Source organism: Nothoprocta perdicaria, unplaced genomic scaffold, assembly GCF_003342845.1.
Source record: "Nothoprocta perdicaria isolate Ctin4 unplaced genomic scaffold, notPer1 scaffold_209, whole genome shotgun sequence".
NCBI classification, from domain to species: domain Eukaryota; kingdom Metazoa; phylum Chordata; class Aves; order Tinamiformes; family Tinamidae; genus Nothoprocta; species Nothoprocta perdicaria.
In genome coordinates this window covers 975,425-997,414 of record NW_020455305.1, presented here as the reverse complement: position 1 = coordinate 997,414, position 21,990 = coordinate 975,425, and the positions used below count along the sequence as shown (strand labels likewise).

The window sequence follows — 21,990 nt, the reverse complement described above, 5'->3', positions numbered from 1 at the left end:
GGACAGTCAGTAGCTTTATAAATGGCCACCATGCAGCCTTCCACTGAAGAATCTGACTTGGTGCGGAACAGAAATAGAAGAAATGCAAGTTTGACTGTATAGTGATGCCTACCTGTTTCTCTCTGTACTTGTTGTCCAGATAACATCTGGGGAGGGTTCATGGCCCAGTGTAGTTGTCTACAGAAATCCTGGCGATCATCCACATGAATGTAATCATATATGTTTTGGTGCATTACATCAGTCTGAAACAATTGCAACAAGGAATGTTTAATTTGTAAGTGTATTGGGGCAGAGAAGTATCTTTTGGTTGATACTTTCCTTAAAATAATGGCTAGTGGAGAATATCTTCAGAGCAATGTCTACTTGAAAAAAGTTACTTCAGAGGCCCCTGTTTTTCTTGTATGCATTTTGTCTTAACATCTCAAGATATTTTTTTAACTTTCTAAATGTTTGTGCATATGCAAATGACAGTAATAAAAAGTCCAAGCAGCAGACCGCTAGTAATTGTGTCCATCAGGGACTGATGCTGGGACAAATATTGTTTACTTTCTGAACAGGTGATGGGACAGAGTGCACTCTCAGGAAATTTTCAAAGGGTACCAACTGAGCAGAGCTGTTGATATGCTGGAAGGTACCAACTCCAGCAGCTGATATGCTGGAGAATAGAAATGCTATGCAGAGAGAGCTTGACAGGCTGTAAAAACAGGCTGATAAGAACCTCATGAAGTTCAACAAATGCGAACTCCTGCCTCTGAAATGGAATAAATCCATGCACAGCACAGGCTGGGAACGAACCAGATAGAAAGCCATTTTGCAGAAAAAGGCCTGGGAAACTGCAGGTGGGACAAGATGTCGAATACGAGTGAGTTCATCCTTACAGCAAAGAAGACCAAATTTCGGTTGGGTTGTATTAGAAAAAGCACAATCAGAAGATTGAGGGAAGTAGCTCTTCCCCTCTATTTTGTACTTACAAGACTGCATCTGGATTACTGTGTCTAGTTTTCGGCTCCCCAAGAAAAGAGAGATATCAGCCTACTGCAGTGAGTCAGGAGAGTGCTACTAATAATTTAGAGAGATGAGATATATGGTTTATCGTAAGAAGAGAGAAGAATTGGTTTTGTTCAGCCATAATAAAAAAAGGCTTTGGTGAGAACTTACTCCTTTCTGCATCTACCTCATAAAAGGATGTAGAGAACATAAAGCCAGACTCCTCTCAGAGTTGTACAGTGCTAGGACAGGAGGCAGCAGACAGAAGTTGAGAAATCTGACTTCATATGAGGGAAAGCATTTTTACATTTAGGATGATTAAAGATAGGAACAAGACTAAGACTAAGACTGCTTGTTCTGTTCACTGTTTCATAGACATTGTGGAATCTCCATCCTTGGAGCTATTAAGAACTTGACCAGGCAAGGCCCATCACAAGCTGCTTGAAGTGGACCTGCTCTGAGCAGGAGGTTGGTCTGTACAATCTCCAGAAGTCCATTTCAACTACATCATTCTGTAATTCTACAGCTTTACAATATATATGCTACATATGGACAACCAGTCTACAGTAGAAGCAATTTATAATAGAATTAAAAGGAAACATTTTGCTAAATCTTATATTTATAATAGATCAATTTTCTATTAACAATACTTTTACAAGAGAAATAAACTCCTGCAAAACTACAAGAAAGGCATCTTTATCTATGAGCTCAAAAAAAAAAAAAAAATCCCCAAACCAAAAAAATATAGCATAGTAAAATAATTTCAGTTACAGTTCACGTCTAGGCAGCAGTAGAAGGACATGGCAAAACAACACAAAACACATATATTTACCTGATGAAAGCCTAGATAATCCACAATAGTTGATGATGCATAAAATATCATTCCATCTGCACTCACAACCAATGCAAAACCATTCAGTGACTAAATAGGGGAAAAAAATAATTAAAAAGTTAATTAGAATTTAAAGATCTAAATGGGTATACAGTTTATAAACTTCACATACGATCTAGTCACTTCTCTTTTAAAAAGATTTCAAATATGAGCATAATGCAAACATGGCCAGAGCAGACTAGGCCTAAAGTTCACCCAATCCTATTTTCTTGTCTCCAATAGCAAATTCTCAGAAATGAGTACACAAAAAAAAGAGACAAGAATGTAGTGTTATTTTTCTAGGATGTTCTTCCAGCCCCCCACTACTCTAATTCTTCCTTTGTCTTTATATTTTAATTTAGGGGATTTTTCTTCCAAAACTTTGTTAAATTGCATTTCAAAACCACATGAACTTTAATACCCTCAAGGTCTTGCACCAATGAATTCCACAGCTTGGTGTAAAGTAGAAGAACATGAAAGCAAAGAGAAGAACTTTGTTCTTTCTGAGCCTGCTGCTTCCCATGTCCATTTAACATCTTTTAGTTACTTTACAGGAAGAGACAATGAACAACTGATATCCATTTATGTTTTCTATATGGAAGAGATAAGAAACAATCACACTGCGCAGAAGATGGGCTTCACATTTTTCTGGAAGCACATATGAATTTTATGTAATTTTAATAAAATAAGATGCCTTGAATTATAAATTTAATAGACGTGTTCTACATTGACTCAGATTTTCACATTTTTCTCAACTGTGATAATAGTCTTCAAGACTCTATCTGAATGGCTCACAAGTTCAATAGAATCAGAATTTGGGACTATGAAATGTTCATTTAATAAAATATTATCTTTTAATTGCAGAAGAAAAAGCACAAACACATACAGCATAAATCTAGACTTAGATTTGGTAATTCAGAAATAAATTGATGGGATTTAAATAGCATAAATGTGCTGAACTATATCTCCTCTCTCAAGAAGTCTTTTATATGACAAACAAGGCTCTAGTCCCATGTTTTGTATTAAATGTATAACAACATATTTAATGAATATATTCCTATTTATAATATGAACATATGGGGCTATGGGGATGAGTTTCTTACAAATATTGTTGTAGTTTCTGTACCTTTGCAGAATGGCTTTTTTATTCTCTAGAATGAACTCATGAATAACAATATAGAACACTCTCTTTTTCCTTTTTAACTTGATTACTGGTTAGGGTGACTAATTACAATACAATTCAAATATTGTTATCCTCTTTAACAACTGAAACAGTCATTAATTCATATAAGTTTAATAACAAGAGTTACCTACTTTTCACTGCTTTAATTTAAAACTTTAAATTCCATTCAAGTTGCTTTGAATATGTATGTATTGATAAATATGCATAATACAACAGGCTCCAACAAGAAAATTAAGTAAGTGTATTGTATTTTCCTTGTAGTATTGGCTTTGAAGATGCACTTGTATTTTAAAGTATGGCTACTTTCTTAAGTTCTCATAGAATAATATGTAATAATATATAATTATATAAATGCAATGACCATATAAAATAGGCAATGACTATTTCACTGATATAGACCAGTACTTAATCAAACTAATCTATCACATACTCAGTGAGGCCAGGAAAATATCACAGACTCAATGAGGTAAGAAAAGTAACTAGAAAAATCTAAAATTAAAAGAATAAATTAAATATATTACACAAATACTAACATCTCTCATGCTGCGTGCAGACTGATGGATTTTGCCTATCCTCCCTTAAAAAAGATTCACTAACATCTCTTTACTATGGCAGGCTTCCATTCCAAGGTGGATTAGATGATCCTTATACGTGATAGTGATAGTTTTGAGATCACCTGAGATTACAGTTTATAAAGTTGTTAATGAAATGCTGCTATATTATTATTATTATCATCTTTGTTTACCTTTTGCTCAATTTATGGTTCCGGTGACATATATATTAATCCTGAAGTACAATGAGGGGAGATTTTCAATTGCTCTGTAACCAGACACACTGACGTATTTTTGCATGTTTTAGGTTCCTAAATAAGGACCAGATTTTCAAGATTGCTTAAAGCCTGTTCCCACTGTGACAATGATGGGAAGAATTTCAAGAACCCATTGTTCAATATCTGACCTCCTCAGACCATTTGGTCCCACTCATAAATGCAGAGCACCTTCAGAAACTTGACATAGTGGGACCATGTATAGCCAGCTGTGCCTCAACAAACCTGTGAAATGGTGACTGGAGAAGTAAGATTTCATTGACTTACATACTCGCAGAACAGGGCTTACAGCAACTGATTTAACCAACTCAATGCTAATCAGGAGCCAGCTGCAAGAATAATTAAGGTGAAGTCAGCTGCAACAATAGTTAAGGGCAAACAGTGTCCTGTTTTAGTTCAGCCCAATGAACATAGACCCTTTTCAGAATAAATGTTATCTCTGGGTAGATGGATTATTGTTCATCACTAGGTATCCCTGTCTACTACTGAATGGTTGTTCAATCTTCTGTTGGAAATAACGCCCACATTCATCCTAGCAGCTCACCAAACATAAGAAATTCTGTCAAGATTTTTACATCTTCACATCTGTGCCTTTTCCCTGTGCTGAGGGAAGCCTCTGTGGATGGCGACATTCATTTACAATAACTAGTAGAGACATGAAAGTATTATTGATGTCTTGTCTTTTTGTACTCTTCTGCACAACAATGAGACTATCAGTGACACAATGCTAGGAATTTTATTACATTTGCATATCTGGCAAGACTTTTAATTTGGACAGACTAAAATTTTCACAAAGATAGCCATATAATATTAAAGGAGACTCCTTTCGACAGGTGACTACTGCTGTTGATGTGCACACTTCCGAAGAACTTCAGTTTATCCTATACAACTGGGACAGCTAGAATTAATATATTTTTTTAATTCATAATGCACAAATAATTAATGTACCAAACAACATTTGAGAGGACTTAGAAAATTACTGCAAGATCTATGGTCATAAAATCTCAGATAGAATCATAACGATTCTCATTAAAATGTACAATGCACTTTCCATTGTCTTACAGGCATGCTTTTTTTTTTTTTTTTAACACCTTTAGGAAATAAGGGAAGCATCTGTCTTTTCCAAGTATAGTCTTTATAACTTAAGAAATAAATAACCAGATTGTAAAATGAATCTTCTGTATCTTACATAATGGGTTTAGGCCCGTAGGAGATCTGTGTCTATCTTTAAAATGTAAAACTTGCTCCCACACAACGGAATACAGTCACAAAGCAGGAGTGCACTAGATCCAGTGCAGAGCTCTTTAGGAAGGGTAAGGGCAAACAGGACCATGTGCATTTTTAAGCATTGAGAAGAGTGGATTAGTGACAGTGAATACATCTGTAAGGCTGTAGGAGGAATTAAAGAAGGGTGAGAGCATCTGATGCAAAAGGAGAGAAGTAGAGGGAAAGTTCAGGTAGTCAAGTGTTTACATTAAGACAGAACTGAATATGGATTTGAGGAAGCTATATAGATGAAGAGACATATAAACTCTCCTCCATATTGTTTTCCTTTTCACAGAATGACAGAACGGTTATGGTTGGAAGAGACATCTAGAGATCATCTAGTTCAACTTGCCTGCTCCAGCAGGGACACCCAGAGCACGGGGCACAAGGGTGGCATCTAGGTGGGTCTGGAAGACCTCCAGAGAAGGAGATTCCACAGCCTCCCTGGGCAGCCTGTTCCAGGACTCTGTCACCTTCACAGTGAAGAAGTTTCTCCTCACACGGAGATGGAACTTCCTGTGTTTCAATTCACACCCATTGCCCCTTGTCCTGTCAGTGGTCACCACTGAGAAGAGCTTGGCCCCTTCCTCCCTACATTTCCCCTTGATGTACTGATACATATTAATCACATCTCCTCTCAGCCTTCTCTTCTCCGGAGAAAACAGGCCCATCTCACTCAGTCTCTCCTCATAGAAGAGATGGTCCACTCCCTTAATCATCTTTTTTGCTCTCTGCTGGATCCTCTCCAGTAGCTCCACATCCCTCTTATACTGGGGAGCCCAGAACTGCACCCAGAACTGCTCCAGGTGTGGCCTCACTAGAGCTGAGCTGGGGCAGGATCACCTCCCTTGACCTGTTTTTTTATTTTTTTTAGAAAATGCTTACGTCCTTTTCTGAGTTAAGATGCCTAACTCAGAGAACTTAGAACTAAGCGTCTCCTAGTTATCATAACCCCAAAGACAGACATCAGATGCTCTGCCTTGCAGGTGGGAGGAACAAAATCCACTTCACTGCAGCAACAACTTTTACATAGCTATTCGGGATTAACAAAAATTCAATGTGACTTAACCTTATTTAAAATATGACAAGCTAGATATACAATCAAATTTCATACTCACTGAGTCTTATCCAAAATTGCAAATGTTTCTGTTTTATCAATATTTCCCCAACGCTCTGTGCAGTATGAAACCTGAAATTTGCAACAAAGGACTCTAAAGCAGTCAAGGGTGAGAGATACACTTGATACACTTTAGTGTATATAGTTGGGGAAAAGGAGAAGATCATTTGCTAGCACAGCTCTGGGATGCAGGGTTGTAATGACTCCAAATCAGTGTGGCAAAGACGTTTTTTTGAGTTCTCAAAAATATCTCTCAGATACTTTAAAAAATTCCATCTTCATGCCCTGCGCATTGTAGCCAGAATCCTGATGATTTTGTATGCTGAATGGAAGACAAGAGACAGCGTCAATCCATGAGAATGAAAGAAAAAATAATATGTCTTTCTTATTTTAAGTTACAAGATCTCATATTTAACAGGACAATCGCTGCAGTGTATCGCTGCATTTATGATTTTAAACATCTTCAGTTTCTGAAATAAGATATTGGTCTGAAGTTTCCCCTCATTTGTAGCATATGGGAGATTGCCAGAATCACATCAGCAATTTGTCTGGATTAACAACTCAGAGAAAGAAAAGGGCAGGAAAAGATGAGGCTGTGGACCTGCTTTATAACTACATAGTTCAGATGTCCTAACATAAGCACCTCTGTTGCAGCTCGGCAAAGCACATGTATACCTAAGCACAGAGAAGAGCAGCCTTTCCCATTTGAGCCTATTCCACGGTGTAGAAATCCTGAAAAGCCTAAGTACGGCTCTTGGATTTAGGGGAAAATAATCCATGTATACACACACACAGATTTTACTGCAGACATTAGAACTTTTGCAATGAAGAACAACTCTTCTAATCTGAAAAAGTACATGATTGCAAACTGCCATTCGTAAGCCATATGGATTCAATGACAGATGGAATTTATGATCCAGGATAATAGCTGAAACATGTGCAACAGACTTAAATATGCATTGTGAACATTTGTTTGTTTTTATTTGGCTTTTTAAAAACACTTACATGTGTTTTCTACACTGTATTTTAAAAATTAAATCACTTTTTTTTTTTCCAAATGGAAAAAAGATTTTGGCACCAAACAGGCGTCTGTGTTCTTTTGAAAAACATGTACATCCAATTATGTACTCACGAAAAGCTACACCTGCTACTGAAACAACAACAACAAAAAACAATTAATCTGTCAGTTCAAAGAAAGTACAACATTATTCTGGTGCCTGCAGTAGATGTGAGATGAAAGTTATCAGCTCCTTCCATTAGCGAAAAGGTTCTCTTTGGGAATGAAGGCAAACATTTTGAGGAAGATAGGACTTCCTTTGGCAAGATCCTTTATATATCCTGATATTTTTTAATGGTCCCATAGCAGAAAATCAGCCAGCAAATACTTCAAAGATATTTTTGTCAAGGTCATGACATAGTAAAAATAAGGAAAAAAAAAAAAAAAAAAAAAAAAAGAACAAGTTCCAAGCCACATTTCTCTTATTACTCTTCCTTGAAATAAAGGAAAATTCACAAGCATTAGGTCTCCAGAGACCATGTTGCTACGGTTACTAAAGTACAACAATCCAGTCCTGCCGCACTGCCTTGCTTTGAACAGATTTTCAAGTCACGCAACATGGGTACCAAATTTCCAGGGTCAGCTGGCTTGCAGTTTATCTGGAATAGTTTCATTTAATTTCTGGGTTTTGTGTCCTATACAGGATGGGACCATTTGCTGCTGATCTAAATAAATAGCTATTTAAAGGTTCTGGAAATTATATACTCGTTTTTGGCTTTCATATCTTATGATTATAAGGAGGAAAATACAGTTAATGTCTGTCTAATAAAGTTCTGTCTTTAACTGTATTGTTAAAATAATCAGTATTTCCGTTCACGTCTGATTCACAACTGCTCTTCTCAAAAATCACTCAGGAATCCCTATGAATCTCTTTATAAGCCAAAAAATTAACTATGAATTAAAACTGAGAATAAAGGACCATTCACAAATATTGCATCTAGTGACATCAGAACTCGTTCTTTAATCAATAGATGCAGTCTTTTAGCCCTTCTGACTTACTTTGTATCTACAAAGCAAGTTCAAGGGAATATTTTTGTGATTATTCAATGCAAGGGAAAAGTGGCAAAATTGTTACTTGCATTCAGTTTTGATCAAAGTTTTTAAGCAAAAGGAGCCACAAAGGAAACAAATTTCTATTGTTTGAGCCAATGGAGGATGTAAATCCTATGGGTCCAGGCCTAGAAATATGGGTTTATGTTGGAGGGGAAAATATTTTATCGGATTGGTTTTCATAGATAGCTGTATGCAAGACAGTGGAAATAATGAAAGTAAGGATGAAGTTACAGTGGCAAATGTTTCTTTTCAAATACCAAGAAGTATGTAAATATGGTCATTAAATACTTTCCATTCTTGGTAACTACATGAATGTAGAAAAACTACATTCACCTTCCTTCCTATCTGCCTAGCATCATTTCAAAGGCATCATTTCAAATTTCAAAGACAATGTAGAAATTTACAATCTAGTGCTGTGTTAACTCAGAATGAAGCTAGGCAAGAACTGCAAATATCATTCACATCTGAGGAAGATTTTGAACTCTAGCCTTCACATTTACTATTGGATAGGACAACCTATCTGAAGGGTGGGGAAGACCATGTGAAATTTCTTGTTACAAGTCTCACCATTACATCACTTCAATAGAGAAATTAGACCAAACATAGAGATATTTTTTCTATATATACCTTATTCTAATGAGAGAGCTGGATCCTCAAGAGGTAGAAGACAAACCCATTCTCAAGGAAGTCAGTTAGGAAAATATGAGTAATTGGGCTCTCATAATTGTGAGCTACAAACTTTCAGGAAAGCATAGTAGTCCCCAGACAGTGAGACTGTAATGTATGCACACATATAGATGCATTTCAATATTGATTTGATGCTTTATGATTTATATGTATTAAGTATTGGACACATCAAGAACAAATTTGCTTTTAAACGCACAACTTTGACAGCATGACGGGCAACTGTAAATATAGTTTTTCTATCTTATACTTTCCTCCTAAGATAAGCTAGCTTAGTGTTAATTAAGCTTGCTTGGTCTTTAGGACCTCTCTTCTTACTATATAATCTATCTGCTGGCCTCCAGTGGGGCCAAGTCCTCAAAAACAACCATTCTGTCAAAGATGGCATTGAAGAACAGATTTGACTCAAACAGACTGGCCTCAGTTCCAGAAAGACATACATGGCAGTTGAAACCAATGTTTTTTACAAGTACTAAACAATAAAAATTCGATTTCAGACTATGGTATGTGCTTCCAGAGCAGAACAATATTAATGACTAATACCTTAAAGATAGGTAAGGGCAAGTTTTTATCTGTTGCTGCAAAAGCAAATTCACAAGTGACAGCAAATACCTCAGTATAAATCTGTTACATAGTATGCTTGTATAGAAAATTATTATTAAAACATTTTTTATAAGGCTTGAGAGATTTTCTTAATTGTGAAAAAACATGATTCTTTTCTTCATATTAACAATTAGGGGATTTGTATGAGAAGTGAGCACAGGAATATTACCTGACATTAATTATTATATTAAACAAGGAAAGGGTCTATTTATAGTAATCTAAAGCAGCACTTCAAAGTATGAATTCTACAATTTTCAGACAAAAAACACATTGTGTATATCATACACACATATATGAATGATAATTGCATATGCAGGTGAGTACTTGGATGAATATGATAATATAAAAGCAGTTATCATGAAAGGATACTAAAGTCTTATGTAATTTCGTGTATCTTTTTCAGTCTTTTCTTCAGTGCTTTCAATACAGATTTAATCATGTGAGCCTGACTACTTTTACTTGAGAAGACTCAAAATGAAACATTATTTGCTCGCTACTGTGCACTTGTGAAAATAGAGGAAGCTAGGTAGCCTTTGTACAATTTCTACGAATGTAGTAAGATTACCCATTATTTTCCACAGCAATAATAAATGACTGAAAAGCCTTGAATATTTATTCAATGTGTTAGACAATTAGATATATGTAAGTATCAAATGTCTGGTCTTTTTTTGCAGTGCTTTTTACATGTAAGTATTTCAGGTCTCTGAAGAGAAGGGTCTCTCATAATGTCCTATCCATAACTGACTTTTTATTCACACTTAAAAACTGAAAACTAGTGTGAATGACAGACATCTCTTACTGTAAAACATCAAAACCTAAAAGAGACAATACTGCCTATATTAGAGACTATTGTCTCTAATGCCTACATATTGTAAGAAAAGCAGAATATACTGTCCTAATTTCAGAGCATAATTTTTCTGTTAGTATTTATTATATTTTTTGAGACAGAAATGTTTTTGGAGGGAAACAGAAAGCAAGCTAATCTGTACTTCATATGCTGTTCAATAGTATATGTTAAAACATCCATGTTTTCAAAGATCCTTTCAAGACAGTGGAGTTTTTACAGAATCTGCTGTTTCAGAATTTGACTCTGGGCACAGTCTTACTGTGCTACTGTACATTTTATGCTTGTTTGAACCCATGAGTACCCTGGATAAAACATATGCTGTCACATACTGTCAAAAGGTGTTGATATCAATCTGTTGCCGACAAACAACCAATTCTTTCACTAAACTAAATATAAGGTGAATGTTAGTGGAGCAGATAAATTATCTAAACAGGAGTAACAGCAGTTGCAAAGCTTATGCTTAAACTGAATTACAGACAAGAGGAACCCATGAATGTCTATGAATCTCTGCTTTAGTCCGAGCAGATGCTTGCCAAAATGATCATCATTTCTCTTGAAATTTCTGGGACAGGAGTAGAACTGTTTGAAGGACCTCAGTGCAATCTGTTCTCCTTTCTCCAAATAAATACTGTGTACTTCCTACTAGAAAATTGTACATTCATTTTTTTTAATACCTCTTTTTTTCTTCAGTTCAACCTTGTCAAATACCCAATTCAGGTTTTATTAAATAAGGTAGGCAAAAATTAAAATTGAAATGTATCCAATATTTCTAGTGAAATATGTATTTTTTTCTTATGAAATCTTTATATTCACAAAACGAAATCACTGTACTATCATCATACCATCTTGCATGAATTTGCTTTATGGACTATCACTTCACCTCACTAAGATGGTAGATGGGCTTCCAGTCTTTGGGCTATTTAGGACATTGGTTGGGAGAGTCCTTTACCTTGTTTTTAACACAGAGATGATTTATCCTTAAAGTTGGCCTACTTGGCCCCTTGAGGTGGAAGACACCTATGGTGAGCAAGATAAACCTCCCCAAAATTCAGGAGGAAAAGTCAGTGACCTGTTACGCCACCTGGACACTCCCAAATCTATGGAGCTGGATGGGACCCACCATCCAGGGTTCTGAGGGAGCTGGCAGAAGTGCTTGGAAACTGTCCAATGTGATGCCCATCTACAAGAAGGGTCAGATGGAGGATCTGAGGAACTACAGGTCTGTCAGCCTGACCTCAGCATCATGGAAATTTATGGAGCAGATCATCTTGAGGGCGATAACACAGCATGTGCGTGATCACCAGGGGATCAGGCCCAGCCAACATGGGTTCATGAAAGGCAGGTCCTGCCTGATCAAGCTGATCTCCTATAACCAGCTGACCTGCCTAATGGATGAAGTAAAGGCTGTGAACTACTTAGACCCCAGGGGTCAGTGTTGGGGCAATCTTCATTAATATCTTTATCGACGACCTGGATGAGGGGATTGAGTGCACCCTTGGCAAATTTGTAGATGACAGTAAGCTGGGAGGAAGACTTGATATGCTTGAGAGTAGGAAGGCTCTACAAAGGGATCCAGACAAGCTAGACTGATGGGCTGAGGCCAATTGTATCAGGATCAGCAGGGCCAAGTGCTGGGTCCTGCACTTCAGTCACAACAACCCCATACAATGCTACAGGCTTGGGGCAGAGTGGATAGAGAGCTGTGTGGCAGAAAAACATCTGGAGGTGTTGGTCAACAACTAACCGAACACGAGCCAGTAGTGTGCCCAGGTGGCCAAGAAGCTTGTATCTGGCTTGTATCAGGAACAGTGTAGCCAGCAGGATGAGGCAAGGGATCATTCTGCTGTACTGAGCGTTGGTGAGGCTGCACCTCAAATATTGTGTTCAGTTTTGGGCCTATCACTACAAGAAAGATATGGAGGAGCTGGAGTGTGTCCAAAGAAGGGCAATGAAGCTGGTGAAGGGACTGAAGGACAGACCTTATGAGAAGTGGCTAAGGGAGTTAGAATTATGTAGTATGGAGAAGACATGGTTCAGGGGAGACCTTTTCACTCTCTACAACTACCTGAAAGGAGGTTGCAGTAAGATGGGGGTTGGTCACTTCTGCAAAATAGCTGCTGATAGGACAAGAGGAAAGTCTCAAGCTGGTCCACGGCTGGTTCAGGTTAGGTAATAGGAAGAATTTCTGCATGGAAAGAGAGGTGAACAGGCTGCCCCATGAAGTGGTGGAGTCACTATCCCTGGCAGTGTTCAAGAAAGGTGTAGATGAGGCACTTAGGGACATGGTTGGCATGGTTGCCATGCCATGGGACATCGAGTTGATGATTTTACAGTTGAACATGATGATCTTGAAGGTCTTTTCTCACCATAATTCTATGATGTTAAGAAACTTGCATGACAAGAACAGTGTATTATGATTAACTTAGTTATTTGAATACAAGTAACAGATTATATCCCAGTGGATCTATGTGACATGGTGCTTGAATATATGTTGAATATTGGAGGGTATATTTGCTAAGGCTTAGTTTTGAAGTCAGTGGGGGAATAAAAGCGAATTTAGTTGAAACAAGAGAATATGTTTTGTTGTGGAGGAAGTCACGTGATCTTTGGATTGTCTCCAGAGGCACTGAAATAGCATGAGGAGAAAGAGCGGAAGTGTTTGCAGAAAGTAGGCTAGGGTGGATGACAGATATGAGCAGGAATGGAATAACAATTTAAAATTCTGATTCACATCTGATCTATGTCCAAAACTTATTGATTCTTTATGTATAACAGTGCTAGTGAACAACTTCCCCATTTACCAGTACATCTACAATTCTCAGTTAGGCTGAGATGTGTGATATCTCAAGCACTGAGACATTTCTCTCTGCCCTGACAAATGGAAGCTGACTTTTCTGACATCAATCCAAAAAAAAAAAAAAACCAACTATGTTGACCGACCGTCTCTCCTCTCTGCATACCTGGGTTGGCTGTTGGTTCTCCCTTCTCTATCACATTAATCTTAAACTGCATATCTTGATTTTTAACCCATAGGCTCTTCCTCAGTTATAATTGCTCATTTGGTGCTGCAAAAGCTGAGTACTGACTCTGAACTGTCCGCTACATTATTCTCTATCATTCATATACAAGATTTGAAAACAAGCACTTAATCATGCCTCCCACATTTCTGAGAGATTCCATACAGGCACCTACAAACGTACCTCATTTTTCTCTCTCAAACTCTTCCTTAAAATTCATATAAAAGTCCTGACAAAGGTCAAGTTGCTCATACAACATGATTTCTGATATCATTGTTACCCATTTGCCTCATTGTTTCCATGAGATCTGTTATCTATTGGAATGCATCTGACGTCTCATTTTGAACTTAGATTGTAAGAACTGGAGGAAAGTGTCCATATCTTTTTCTTTTGCACTGGCAAAGTCAATCATGCTACAGTATAACTCAGAATCCTAACCATCTTGTCAATATCATGATCCTTACAATAGTAATAATAATAGTAAGGACTGGAGTAGACATAAAATTGTAGTCCGAAGTCACAAGTTTTTCTGTCTACATTTGTCTGAAAAAAAAAAGGAAAAAGTGAGAACATTAGTTATTTGTTTAAAGGGCAGCAGAAATGTTATTTTTGTGCAACACTGCTCCCATGCCAATTTCAAGACTAAGCTTCAAAAATACGCCTGTTTGCAAAGAAAATAAGGGCCAGGACCTCTGAAAAACTCATTTTTATTTTGCCTGCCCTTGCCAGGAAAAAAAAAAAAGTGAATGTATGAGTGTGATAAAGATGGTAAGTAACTCCTGACCCTATTTATCCTTTTCCTATGGATATATTCCCTGTAAGTCTTCCCAAGTGATTAATCTCATATGAAATACTGGGAGTATGTTCATGTTTGAAAACTAAAGAAAACAAAAGAGTTATTAGGACATATTCTAAAACTTGTATTCGCTACAAAAAAAATGCTCTGGGACTATGACTGCTTTGTAAGAACTTCTAATTTAGTGGTCATATTTTAAATTAAGATATTACAAGGTAAACCACTGTACAAAGCTCTAAAAGGATTTATTTTAGAAGGACTGTGCTAAGACACTCACACTGCTAGTAGCTAAAAAGGCTGGAACAACAAAACTCTTTGCGCCTTTGCAAAAAAGTCTTTGCATTGGTCATAGCCCTCATGCAACTATTGATTTTTGCCTGAAACCTTTTCAAGTTTAAATTAAGAAATAACAGGAAGAACAAAATCTTTTGCTGTCAGGCTGAAATTCAAGCTAGAACACTCTTTCAAGAACACAGATTTATCAAGAACTAATTACTTAAAGTTTGGAAGAAGGAAATGGAATTACACTAACAAGTTGAAAAAAAAATATAGAAAACCAAGCAGGAAAAAATGGTTTTCCTGCATTGTTTCCTTATGTAGACTGAAGAATAGCACCAGAAGATGTTTTCTAATGTATCCTTTTCCAACTCCCCTGGAATGAAACTTGAACTCTAGTTCAAATAGTAAATAGAGGCCACGTGGAAATATCTTTCAATGCTAAAATGTGGATATGGACATCTCTCCTCAAAATAAAACCCATAAATCCTACTATTTGCAGCCATTTTTAGAGTAACTATATAAAGTTAAGTAATATACTTCATACACTGTATCAAACCCTGTATCCTTACGTTAGCTAAAAATGCCTGATGACTTTCACCGGCTTTAAGAAGACTCAGGCTCTATCTGGTATTAAAATTAATGAAAAAGCCCCAATTGACTTTAGTGGGAACTACTGGGCCTAATCCTGAAATTCCTGTTCATAATAGTAATTGAACTGAGGATATGAAATTAAAAAATAACTAATAAAAATAAATAATAAATAGTAAATATTTTATAAAATATAAAAAGTGCACAATATAATGGTGCTGAGATTATTGTTACCAGCAGAGAAATCTAAGTGCAGAACCTCCAAGACTATCTTTCACTTTTCTTTTTTCTGCTGTTGAAGAGACATTACTTTGAAAAAAAAAAGGATATATGCTTATGAATTCAAGATTATTTTTAAGATACTAGGCCTCTAAATAATATGTAATCACTGTACTGTTTAATAAGGATAAGGAATGAGACCTTTTCTATTTATAATTTATTAATCAATATATAAAATTTCAGTACTGTGCCCTTTCTGTCATTGGCGAAAATCAATGTCTGTCTTGTGTCCACCAGAAAAAAGACAACTGAAGTGTCTTTGATATGAACAAATAGATTACAAAACATTCATCAATCTGGTTCTAAGTACATACACTGAATGTACATGTCTTCTGGACCTAGTCTCCTGACATGCTAAAAAGAATAAGGATTAGAGTCATTACTGCCATAATAATGGAGTGGGCCACAGAAGAATGGAGTGAGCTACAAAACAAGTGAGGTGCAGATGTTCTAATCCAAAAAGTAGATGATTTAGGCATTAGTGGAATGCCATGGAGACATTCCATGGCAGCCTGTTATTACTCCAAAGTATAAGGAATAAGCAAAAGGTTCTTTTTTATTGTCAGTGTATAGACATGTAGAGCCTGCACAGATACCCTTCTTGGGTACAAATCAAATTATGCCTGGAAGGTTCCTTGCATTTCTTGCTGCCACATTTGATTTTTCTAGTGAAGTACTAACCAAATCTGATACCTTTTTATTCAGTCATATGTTTCTATTTCATTTTAGTAGGTAAAGATGATTCAGGCATAGAAATAGGTATATATAAATATTATAATTCTAATTATTACTCCTAGGGAAGAGCAAACTTACAGTATCATTGAATGTTAAAAAACGGGATAGTGTGAGGACTGCTATCTTCACAATGACCGTAAAGAAAAACATGAGATAAATCCATTAGAGTTGTGATTCTTGTGTTCTGAAACTTTAAGAGTAGAGGACTTACAGTGGAAATCTGTCTAGGATCTGTGTAGAGAGCAGGCTGGAACATCCTTCAAACACAATACATCTTTCCTGAGGGGGCATGAATGGCTGGTGAATATTCAACTGCCTAAATAGCCTAATGCTGGCCTTTTTCAGTACTCATCACAGAGATGAGGAATGACACAACCAGCCAGTCTTATTCCATTAGCATCTGCTTGGGAATGCCCAGTCCATCCAGATTTTATTTAAAATAAAAATATTTTTTTTTCACATTTTGAACATAAATCACCATTTTCACACCTGCAAAGAATTACATCCAGTATGCCTGGAGACAAAGATATCATAAATTCTATGCTGCAGACTACAACAATGGAAGAGAAGTGTGCTATACGAGACAAGTGTGCCATATATGAGAAAGAAATAGAAGACAGAAATAGAAGAAATAGAAGAAATAGAAGAAATAGAAGAAATAGAAGAAATAGAAGAAATAGAAGACGACTGAGTAACAAGGACTGTGATAGAAGCAGCTATAAAAGCAGCTGTGAGGTGAAAAATTAAATGGTGACAATGTTGACAGGATGGTGGTTAATAAATGGGTGAGGATTATGCAAGAGGCAGTATCAGTGATGATAAAGGATGGGGCCTCTGTCTAATTGCACATCACTGAAAAAAAAAAAAAAAAAAAGAGATCCACAGAGTCTTCCTCTCAACAACTGAGCAGTTAAGATAGTATAACATATGGAAATTGCACAACCTTTGGGATGAGACATGACCTGCACATCAGTCTGGGCTCTGAATATTGACTTAAGATTGGGAATGCTGCATAGCTGGAGGGAAGAATAAAAGCTGGCTAACAGCCACAGGATGAGTACAGACTATCGCCAAGATACCTGCCAATGCTTCGTTCTAATTTTTCCAAATCACAGTTTTATTTATTTCTCCATCCAATACCACACCCCATAAATTCTATCTGGATTTACTGTCTGTCAATATAATTTATTTTCCTTCTTTTCTAGTTAAGAGTTTGGGTCTGTGTTCTTGTAAGTTTTCAGTAATGGGCTTCAGAAACCGAATGCGTCCCTTTTTGCCAGAAGGCATGTGGCACACCAGTTGCAAAACCACCTGCCTTGGAAAATATTTAGAAAGTGCTAAGTTAAAAATCATTACTGCAAAAATTGGAGTCTCAAGTTTTCAAAGAAAGTAAAGACAGAAAAATGGTCAATATTGGGAAAGACCAGTAATAAAATTGTGTTTTTGTCATTAGACTTTTGTTTGTCTTCCCTCCAAAAGTAAATAGAAGGATGGCAAGGAAAGAGTCTCCTATCCAGAAGTGTTTCCAAAACTTAATTCCCTGGGAGAAATTACTTATTAAAATAACTGCTGTGTTCCGCTAAAAAAGTCTTTGATAAAAATGGTATCAGTGTTTATTCTGTTATTGCTGGTGAAAGTATTTGGTGATAGCTGTAAAAATATTTCTGTAAAATCTTAAATAAAAACACATGTTGTGATAGAGTCCTTTAAAAATAAAAAGCATTTTAAATGTACTTTAAAGACAGACTAATACCACTGCTTTCTTTTAAGCTGAAAGAAGAAGTAAGTTCCAAGGCTACAAAGGTAAAAATAAATTATTTACTAATAGTTAGAGTCCTTGTTATTCCATTCTTCTATACATAGAGCAGAATAGGTCCTAGTGCTTTCCTAAAGCACTAGGCGGAGAAAAAAAAAAAAAAAGTGCCTGGTTTTCCATTAACATTCAGTCAGGAACAGCATTATTCAGATTAATCAAGTTTGTAACAGAGAAGCACCTAGCAAAGCTACATAATGCAAGATACTATTCTGAAAAGGAAAGCCCCTTTTGACAGTGGCAAAATTTCTTTTGAGAGAAAATAAAATGGCTAGATTCACAAATCAATATATATAACACAGCAACCACCAGCAAGATTGCTTCTTGTGAGAAGGAATCATAAATTAAACTATTTAGTTAGAATACACAGTCCCTAACTGCTAACAGTGAATTTGGCTGAACAACAAAAACCCAATTTCATTACCTTCCATTCCCAGTGAATGGATACTTCAGCCAAATTCAATGATCAGAGATGATCAACAAGTCTCAAGGAAAATATAACCTCTCATTCTTACTGAAACATGTCCGTAAGTGGAGTCTGTTAAATACATTCATATTACCATTCAAATAATCATTCAATCAATGATCCGAAATAAGTATTGCCCAGCATCAAAAAACTCTTATATTTTCAAAAGGAATGCATGGGGCAAGCAGACTATAAGCATCTTCATTAATATTAGTCTCTTGTAACATACTTGAAATTACGTATCAATGTTCTCTCCATGTGCCTGTAGCAGCAGTGCTATTGTTTAAAGATCATTTTGGATGACAACTTGTGGTAACGCAATATAAACCAAACCAATATATACCAAAAGCACAGACTGAATATGGGGAAGCATCATTAAAATTTAGATACTTGTGATATTTATCATTATTTTGTTCTGTACTCCCTATTATTTAAGAATAGTGATTATTGCAAATAATACTTGACAGATATATACCTAATTTTAGTACTATCACTAAATAATCAGATATCTGTACATTATTTGCTTTGCAATACAAACAAAAGAATTCTGAAGTATTAAGAGGAAAATCTTAATGACTTTTTATTTCAAGGACCTGCACAACTTCTGAGAATGGATCTCAAGGTAAAATATCTTTTTCTTTCTTTTTCTAATAGTATGCAGCAGTTGTTTGCTGGAGGTTACCATTTTGTTTACATTTATGTGTGCCTCAGAGCTGTCATTAAAACATGATGTAGAATACGAATATGATCCTATCCAAAGCAAATATACATAATTTAGTCTTAGTCAAATGGCTATTTCCAAGGATTCTCAGTGTAAAAAAGGCATTATTACATCATGTGATTAAAATTCAGATGTCAATGAGACGGGCTGCTGCCTTCTAACTGATTCTGTAGTATTAATTCTTCAGTGAGATTAATGGATCGAATTCTCAATAACAGCCTCACCCCTCTATGCTGTTCTGTCAACATATAGTCATTCTACTGGGGTAAGGAATACACTGAAAGAATAATTTCTGCATATACAGCTTCCCTCAAAACACGGAATTCAGGAAGTAGAATAAATTAAAATACCCCAGGATAATCTTAGCTCAGACTAGTGACTAGGTAAATTCCTGTGTGTACCCTCAATACATGCCAGTTTTTGCTGTCAGTTTTGCTCTTGCAAGAAGTGCTCACAAGTCTGATTCTTGAGTGACTCATACAAAGATGAATTATGTACTCAAAGCAGCCTCAAAGAATTTACTCAGGTATATAATTAAATTCCACAAACTATTTAGAGCTAGAAAAGGCAGCATTTTTCACTCACTTCTAGTAGAAGTCCACCTTCTTGTACAGCAGTGTTGTTAGATATATTGTCTTCTTTTATTGTTTGGTCACCTTGCTCCTTAAAGTGCTTTTCTTGAATGGCTGTTGAAAAGAGTTATTATCAATTTATAAATCATACTGTTTAGGGCCACTTGACTAAAATGTCTATTTTTATTCACTTAACATTGTATTAATTTAATTGAGAATTGTCTTTATTGTCTGGATTTCAGTTACAGAAAACTTCCCTTTTGTTGTGAGGGAGATAGATACATGTTTGTCAGTCCAGATGTTTTTTATATGAAATATCTATCACATATTTCTTGGAACAGATTTTTTCCATTAGTGTGCTTTACATAAAGCAACAAATAAAAACCACAGAAAAGAAACAAAAGAAAGTCAGCAAGATGTTTTGTTTATAAAAGATACATGTTATTACAATATAAAGAAATAGTTATATAGTTCAAAAGACCAGAGACTGTAATAAGTTACTTATTACTAGTGGTGACCTTCTTGGCATTAGATATTTTCAGTCGCACTTAATCCTAGTCATTACTATGAGTCCAAGACCAATTTCAAGATTCAAGTGAAGAGGCTTATATTTAGTTTTTAGCAGACCCCTTATCATATGAAAATCATGAAAAACTCTCCCTATAGATTAAAATTACATTTATTTTTCTTTCTGATAATAACAAAAACCTTAGCAGCAAGCAAAACTTCTGTTGGCTGCCCTTCTTGCACATGGCTTATCATTACTTGATCTGAAATATCTTTGAACACTCAGATTCAAGTTTTCATATGGCTATATCACAGGGAGAAATCTCTGAAATCCAGTCTCATTTCTGGGGATAATGAAAAAATTTCTGAGAACACTGAGTTGTTTACACACATCATGTGATACTCTGAGCTTTTGTATCATTTAGGGAATGTGAGGCATGATAGGAATACGTCTGTGTAGTTTGATCAGTAACAGGGAATAAGCTTTACTCTTACTACCCCATTCTTGTGACTAACATAAGTGGGTCATAGAAATACCTCAGATAGAGCAAACAGAGATCCAGTTTTCAGGTTGTTCGCCTTTTCACACAGATAATAAGAGGGGAGAACCTACTATTGAGACTGGCTGAAACATTGATACTCGTGGTCCATTCCAGCTAAAGGATAGTTATAGCAGCCCCAGCCCTGGATGGTTAACAGTCCAAAAAACAGTGGAGACACACAGGAACACTTTATACCAAATCAGTATAAACAATCAGTCAAGTTTCCAGTGCTGCTGGTCTTTTTGCTGAAAGTGATGACAAACAGATTTAAATTTTTAGTAACATACGCAATTTATAAAAGACCAATTTTTAAATGGCTTGAATAACATTTGTTGAAAATGATTAAGGATATGATCTAAATGGACTCACTTTCTTTCAAAAGGCTATGGAAAAGAGCCTTATTAACTTAACAGTCTACTAAAGGAATGCTACAAAGACCCCTCAGCATTTTATAACAGATGATGGCATCAGAAAATCACACTCATTGAATATTATTCTTTTTTTTTTTTAGCTTACATTGTAAATATTTACTGCTAGTGATAGCCTAGGTCATTACCCCAAAGCAGTCTTTTCAAATGTGTAATTAAATATAATAAATCCTTCCCCTGAGCATGGGAAAATACATCAAGAAAACCCAAATTTGCCTAAAACAGATCCCTATGAGCATTTTCCAGGCAAAATAATGTTGTGTTTTCAGCCTTGAAAGCTAGGCTAATATAAATGGGATATAAAGAATGTTAATTTGCATTTTCATTTTGGTATAGCATTTGAATTAATTGAGAAAGGTCACTTTTCTTCTATATATGATCAACTTCACCTTCTGCTATGTTTGTCTATAAGAACAGACATATGGCCATTCATAGTAGAGTGTTAGACAGTTCTGACAGGATTTTTTAATTTCAAACAGCCTCTTCCAGAATTTTCCTCCTCAGAAAAGATGTTTTTGTAAGTCCTTACACAGTGGTTTGTAGTACAGGTTAAAGGACAGACAGGGAGGGGTGAGAGGAAACAAAGGTTTATTTTTTTGAGGCGTTCTTTTGGCTTTGTAGAAATTCCACTAGTTCTAACTTCATCATTAGTGGAAACTATTATTTTATCCAACATAGTGGAAACTATTATTTTATGCAACAGAGAAGGCCAGAGCTCCCTGCCTGTTTGTTAGCCTTCGGACTCACACAAAC

At 36.0% G+C, this 21,990-nt stretch overlaps 1 protein-coding gene across 1 annotated transcript in view; it reads right to left on the bottom strand.

The window, feature by feature from the left end:
• The window catches only part of AHRR (aryl-hydrocarbon receptor repressor), a 68,603-nt gene that overhangs the window by 8,862 nt on the left and 37,751 nt on the right, over positions 1–21,990 (bottom strand). The window contains exons 3-5 of the mRNA XM_026038370.1: positions 19,774–19,874; positions 1,820–1,909; positions 113–242 (exon numbers count right to left, since the gene is read on the bottom strand). Of these exons, the coding sequence (XP_025894155.1) occupies positions 113–242; positions 1,820–1,909; positions 19,774–19,874 (321 nt within the window). The remainder of the gene's footprint in view (positions 1–112; positions 243–1,819; positions 1,910–19,773; positions 19,875–21,990) is intronic.